This window comes from Merops nubicus, unplaced genomic scaffold (assembly GCF_000691845.1).
Source record: "Merops nubicus isolate BGI_N331 unplaced genomic scaffold, ASM69184v1 scaffold481, whole genome shotgun sequence".
Classification (NCBI taxonomy): domain Eukaryota; kingdom Metazoa; phylum Chordata; class Aves; order Coraciiformes; family Meropidae; genus Merops; species Merops nubicus.
In genome coordinates this window covers 27,269-34,336 of record NW_008586042.1, presented here as the reverse complement: position 1 = coordinate 34,336, position 7,068 = coordinate 27,269, and the positions used below count along the sequence as shown (strand labels likewise).

General features: G+C 42.3%; 1 protein-coding gene across 1 annotated transcript; it reads left to right on the top strand.

The window, feature by feature from the left end:
- The first annotated feature begins 1,048 nt into the window (after positions 1–1,048).
- MC5R (melanocortin 5 receptor) lies at positions 1,049–3,086 on the top strand. The gene is made up of 2 exons (XM_008948508.1): positions 1,049–1,223; positions 2,027–3,086. Exon 2 carries the CDS (start codon positions 2,109–2,111, stop codon positions 3,084–3,086), a length of 978 nt encoding a protein of 325 aa, XP_008946756.1. The 5' UTR covers positions 1,049–1,223; positions 2,027–2,108.
- Positions 3,087–7,068: the final 3,982 nt, after the last annotated feature.

The following is a 7,068-nucleotide window of genomic DNA, read 5'->3' as shown; positions in this document are numbered from 1 at the left end:
AAGTTTGTGTTTGTTGGAGATTCTTTAAGGAAAAAAGGGTCAAAATAATAATTTGAAGCTGTTATATACCACAAAACCCACCCCCAACCCCCTAATTTGGGGAAAGGTGGTGATTTGGAGAAGCAGAGACTTTTTATCTCAAGTTAGCCTCAAATCCTGGGTGGTTTGTGACTGGCTGGTTAGTGGATAACATAAAGGGCATTTGGCAGTGTCAGGCAGGCGTGTGCCTCGCATGCAGAGGCAGAGCCCCTTTGCTGAGGAGAAGACCTCTGCTGGTTTTGCCACCTTTTGAGTGAGGCTCAGGATGAGAACCAATGGCCTGATGGCTCGACCTGTAGAGGGTCTTCAGCCACTGCAGTACTGAGCACTGAGTTCAGCAGCTCTTGGACCCTGTGAGCCCTGGGGGAATTCACATCCCTCTTGGGAAGCCTTGGCTGCTGGCACCGTGCCCTCTGAGCTCCTCCCATGTCTGCAGTGAAACCTCTCTTCTAGTGGGGATCAGAACAGAACTATTTGTTCTATATTTCCACAGAAATTGCTTGAGTTACACCTTCTCTTGGTGGTGTGATGGGCTCCTCTGCATGCTCCCTGAGTTTTGTAACAGCACCATTCTTAGCCTTGCAAGATTACAACTCTGAACGTAAGACAAATGTTCATAACATTGCTGAGCCTTCCACTTCAACAGCAGTTTTCTGCTCTCACCTCTTTTGGAGTATTGCAGTATGAACTTCTTGTCAGTGTGTGCTAGCAGCAGCAGAGAATACAAAAAAGAACTCTTTTTGGAAAGGAGCATGCCTGGTGCACTTTCCCTGTTCATATTATGAAAAGCTCATCATGCATTTTAGATCAGAACCCTCGTTCGGATAGAAAGACAAGAGAAGACCACTAGATGGTGGTAAAACCTCAAGCCTTTGCTGGCAAATCTCTGAAAGAGAACTTCAGAGGGGCAAAGAAGGGGAGGAGGAGCCACGGTTTGAGTACTGAAGTCATTATTGCTTGGAGTCTATAAAAAGGCAGTTGCACAGTACGTAATTTATATGTGGTCAGCCTTGACTCTATGGATTTACTCATTCCTTTTCCTCTATTTTTGTCATCTATTCCCACCAAGGAGTCCCCAGCCCCAGATGTGGGGTGAGGAGTGGGGCTGAAACTTCTGCTCTCTGAAGGAAAGGTTGCAGGCGATGAAGAGAAAAAGCAGCTGAAGGAGCAGCTCTGGAAAACAGGTACAGTAAATTCTTGATTGAAAATGAAAGGTTACTTTTAAAAACTGAAAGTGATTTAGCCTCATATGCTTTTAATTTTATTTGCAACAAGTCACCGACAATCAGCTTTAAGTTTTCCCCTTGTTAAGAATCCGATGGCTTACAATTTGCCCTGAATATTGTCCTTACCTAAAAAGCATTAAATGAAATACTCACCATCTGGAATAGAAAACTTATTTTTATGACAGATTTGCACCCATGCCAATTCTCTAAGTGTGTCCTGAAATGTATGGATTCGCCTTGGTTAGAGGTTTAATATGCTCTTAATGCATGTTAATACTGCACAGATAAGCTGTTTATAACAGTTCATGTGAACTGCAGAAGTACAAAGGTCAGGAAAGCATTGAAATCTTTAACTGAAAACATTCAATCCTTAACTGTGGCAATAATTCAAACTTCTCTATATTGTACTGAAGTTCCTAATACTGTATTCTTCTGCATTTCTGGGGCCTGAGAAATGAGACTTTGAAACCTGTTTGCTGTTCAGCAGAATTTCCAGGACATTGTGTTCGCTTCTAGGGGACCAAATAGAATAAACAAAACTATAAATGTGGAGTGCATGAATGTCTTCATTAGTTTGTGGGTTTAATTTCCCAGTATGGATAGACAGAAAAACTCTGAGCCAACTGGAGGTTAATTTAGGATCGGTGGAGGAATATGGTGTGGAAAAGGCAGGATGTGTACGAGCCAGATTAAGCAGAGATGGGTGATATTTGTTTTGTCAACTTCTGCCTGTTCTTGTCATGCTATGTTTTTTTTGGCAGGGTCTTTTGCCTGTTGGAAAATGCATTTACTGTGCTTGTTGGCAAGCCCTTCAGAAAGAACAAAACGTGTTTGCTTCCAGAGATGAACATGTCCTCTCAACTCTATGTTTCTGAACTAAACCTGAGTGCCTTTGGTACCAACTTTACTGTGCCTACTGTCAAGAGCAAGTCCTCGCCGTGTGAGCAAGTGGTCATTGCAGCTGAGGTGTTCCTAACTCTGGGCATTGTAAGCCTCCTTGAAAATATCCTAGTTATATGTGCAATAGTGAAGAACAAGAACTTGCATTCACCCATGTATTTTTTTGTCTGCAGTTTAGCAGTGGCTGACATGCTGGTTAGTGTCTCTAATGCTTGGGAGACCATAACGATATACTTAATAAACAACAGACACATAATCATGGAAGATGCCTTTGTCCGTCATATAGACAATGTCTTTGATTCGATGATCTGCATCTCTGTGGTGGCTTCCATGTGCAGTTTGCTGGCTATAGCAGTAGACAGGTATATCACCATCTTCTACGCCCTGCGTTACCACAACATCATGACAGTGAAAAGATCAGGGCTTATCATTGCATGCATCTGGACCTTCTGCACAGGCTGTGGCATCATCTTCATCCTGTACTATGAGTCAACGTACGTGATCATTTGCCTCATCACTATGTTTTTTACCATGTTGTTCCTCATGGTCTCACTGTACATCCACATGTTCCTCCTGGCTCGTACTCATGTGAAGAAAATCGCTGCTTTGCCTGGGTACAACTCTGTCCGCCAAAAAACCAGCATGAAAGGAGCCATTACCCTCACTATGCTTCTGGGCATCTTCATTGTTTGCTGGGCTCCATTCTTCCTGCACCTCATCCTGATGATTTCCTGCCCTCAAAACCTCTACTGTGTTTGCTTCATGTCTCACTTCAACATGTACCTCATTCTCATCATGTGCAACTCGGTGATCGATCCCCTGATCTACGCCTTTCGCAGCCAGGAAATGAGGAAGACTTTCAAAGAGATCATTTGCTGCTGTAGCCTGAGAGTGGTCTGTGGGTTGTCTAACAAGTATTAACAAAACAAAACGAAACCAGGGAAGAGAATGGAAATGCAGCTTCTGGCCACATCTTCTAATATCTGCAGACATGCCCATGGAATGTCCTTCTCTAGCTGGTGTGATTTCTGCAGCAATCAGAGACCGTTTTTTTCATATGTGATTTTTACCTTTCTTCCTCTCCATACCCCTCTCTCACACTTGTGGCAGGAGCTACTCAGTTCATCTGTATTGTGGGGAGAAGTAATATTTTCAATCTCATTTTCTCTACTGAAGACCCAACCTTGTAAGAGGATTCCACAGGGAAAGCCTTATTTTTCTTTCTCCTAAATGCAATGAGTGTGACCTGCCATGCAAACAAACCTATCAGCCTCCCAGTGTGTTTCTCTTGCTGCTCTTTGTCTCTCTAGATACAGCATGGCTTATTTTGATGCCCACAGTTAACAAGTTTTTTGCTATTTCCTTCTGAAAACATAAAATGAGATCAGCACCTCCAGTCATCAGGGTTCACATACCTTGCTCAACAGTTATGACTGATACATATGCACATATCAGCAGTCGTGTATTCCAGACATGACTGATACTGTCATGAAATAAGTATTGTGTAAGAGGACAGTGTTTCCAGGAGACTTTCCAGGTTGGATACAGTATTTTGCCATATCTGACTATATGTGTCCTTATCATGGTGGATTAAGATGCACCATGGGGAATTTTAAGGCTAAATATGAAGACTGAGCTGATTCTAGTTTGTGTGTTTACTTTATTCCCCAGGGCTAGGGGAGCAAAGGGTACACTGCCTCCAGATAGTCATGGAATGACTTGTGGGCATGGAAAGTCTGGGTGAGTGGGTGTCTTTATAAAGCATTTCATCCAGGAGTAGCTCTTGATACTGGAGGAAGCTGTACTGTAGATGGCATCTTTCAACTGGGAGAGGCAAACCCAGTTTGCTCCACAGGCACAGCAGGCAATGGGAACACAGGGATTTCCAAACCTCAGGCATGTGTAGCTATAACAGAGACTTTTGCTCCCCAAATGAAAGGGAAACCCTCATGCCTTTGGTGTAATTTTCACCTAGTCATGCCCTCATAAAGATGCTGTTCTGCAGCAGCTGTGTAATGGGAAAAACACTGGATTTAGTACAGATGAAGGAAGAGCAACTGTGGCATTGATTTCTGGATGCTAGTGCATGGTTTATATCTTGCAGTGAGATATAAGCTATGAAATATTTCAAGCACGGGTACCCTACTGACTAGATATCAGAAAATAGCTTGGAAAAATGAATGGTTTCTTCTGCAAAACATGAAAGAGTAACTTGTGGTATACTTGGTTTAGGGATGCTCAAAAACTGCTGTTGTCAATAGAAGGATTATGACTGATTCAATGGGCCTTAGGTTATTCCTTCAGGGTGGATGTTAGGAAAATATTTTTACCATAATCATGGTAAAATGTGGGAACAGGTGCCCAGCAGTGGTGCAATTTCCATTCTTGGGGATATTCAGAACTTGACCGGACACAGCTCTGAACAATCTGCTCTAAGTTGAAAGCTAACTCTGAAGTTGGCCCTACCTTAAATGATTAGGAATAGATACCATCCACAGGTCTCTCCCAACCCAGGTTCCTCTGTGATTCTATGAAACAGTTTGCATGTTATGACAAAACTGGAGTTTTTTCTCCTCTAATTTAATCTCTTATGTAAGGAGAATTGTAAAAGATTCTCCTCTACATATTTAGGAAGGCAGCATGCTTTGTGTCTTCATTAGCTTTGGAGGTCTCTGGCAGGATGAGTAGGGTGCATCTTTAGCACCAGAGTTATGTCTTTTGTCTGCTGCACCTTAAAATCTGTACTGCCTCCAGCTCACACATCTCTCCCTCTGACATGAGTAGGAATGGTACCCTCAGTGGAGACACCTTATTATGGTGACTGTAAATATAATGGTTACATCAGTGCACTAGGTGCTTTGATCTTCCTTTAGCTGAAAGGATGTCAGAGATATCTAAAAACAGGATTTCAGAGGTGTGTTTGTGGTCAGGAGTGAGAACCTTGCCTTTTTTCAGTCCACCTCTTAACCCCATCCACAAATGGCACCTCAGAGTGGGCTTCTGCTGCTGTGAATGTAAACAGCAAAAGGAGACAGTTCCATTGCATAGTGAGAGGCACTAGCTGATGTTGTAAATAAATCATTAAATCCTCTCTGAGTATTGCAAACAAAACAGTCTTGTAAATTGTAAATCAACAAAGAGGAAGCCAAAACTGTAGCAGCGTTGGGTGTTTTCTTGAATTGTACATTACTTCTTTTTGTTGGAAGTTTATTTGATGTATAAAGACAGACAAATGAAGAAACTATTAAACTGGATTGCTGGAAAACCCAATATTGTTGGCTATTCTTCACAAACGTGTCTGCTAACCTTAGAGATTATACAAAGAGGGAGTATTGCATTACAAGCTGTCATTTCTCAACTTAAATGGATGCTTATTAAGAAATAAATTCTGAAAGAGAGTTACAGACTAATATATTTCCATCCATACCTGTGTTCTAGGTGTCAGCATCACAACTTTGCTATAAGCTTTACAGATGGGGAGCTAAAACAGTGTAGGGGGAAATGAAAGTGTTTTCAAGAACAGGCTAGAACAATTCCTGCAAAATATGCTGTTTACACTACAGGAATGCTTCTAAAAGACCCATCTCTGTAAGGCCAAGACATGTTTTAATCTGTTTCTCCTGTTTAGCTGCAGAATAAAAACATTTAGCATGCTTTCACTTCTACCAGAGCCTGGAGAACTCTAAGTATTCTGATAAACTGGGACAAGCAAGCATGGTGCAAGTATGAAATTTGCTGTCAAAGGGCAATCACGAATAAAACAGCTGCTAGGCTGTCGTTGCACCATGTCCCCAAGCTAAGGATACTACTCTTGCTTACACTGCCAGTCATTTAGGGCTTGGTATCAGTCATTGGAAAGAAGCTCAAATCACACTATTTCTGTCCCAGAGCTCCCAATCCAACTTCTACTGCCCAATGCTGCTTTGATGTCTGAACACTTCACTGCTTCTAACTTGTGTGCCGCTACTCCAAACTTTTTAACAGGAAATTATTCTGAACTGAAGTGCTGGGGTCTGAACCCCAAGCCCTGAATCAAGGTTGACATATGGATGATACCCACAACTAGGCAGGAGAGACCTTCCTCTTAGTTTTCTCTCAGGGTTTGGCCAACCCTGGATGAAAACCAATTAGGAAATTACCACCAGATGCCCTGCCTTTAAAGTCAGTAATAGAAAAGCTGGTTCTGCTTATAGTGGGTAAGGAAGTTTACTTATGTAGTAGATTCACTATGTAGGGTTTCCTGTTACTGGGAGGGCTCCCAACTGTCCATGGCAAGTAGAGTTTGCAGCAACAGGCACTTGAGACCAGGACAGAAAGAGGGTTATGTTTGTAATCATGCTTGTCTCTGACAATAACTATAGTGATTTCCATGTGGTTGGAGTTGGACTGTTGGCTTGGTTTCTAGTTCAGCTTATCCCTTCCTCTGCTACATTATGCACCATGATACATTGATTTATTTATTCCTCCTGTTAGTCACATCATATCCTTTCTGTATTCTTTGGAATGGGATGATAAAGTCTGGCCTATATGTTTACTGCTAATGGCCTTGTCTTTTGTGCTGGGCCATGTAGTCAGCAAAAGATGAACTCACTCCTCTTGCAGGTAAGGTCAACTTGTATAAGCTCACCTTCATTTTCAGTAGATTAATAAGAGCAGGGAGAAGAGTGGCTGAAGGTAGGCAAGGTCTGGGATAATCCCATACCCAGCATGCTCTTACAGTAGCATTACAAAAACCTGAACCTTTTCTCCAAGCCAAGGCCACAATAAGGCACCAGGAAATTACCAGCTTTCCAAGAGCCTTAGTGTCTTCTAGAACACAAACCAGTCATAACTAAATGGAGCAAAGAGGGTTTTTTTAATAATCCTGGGCTTTATGGTCCTGTTTCCCAAATGGGCCCGAGTC

What these genes read in the sequence shown, in the direction of transcription:
- MC5R (XM_008948508.1), top strand. Translation starts at nt 2,109, where the DNA reads ATGAACATGTCCTCTCAACTCTATGTTTCTGAACTAAACCTGAGTGCC.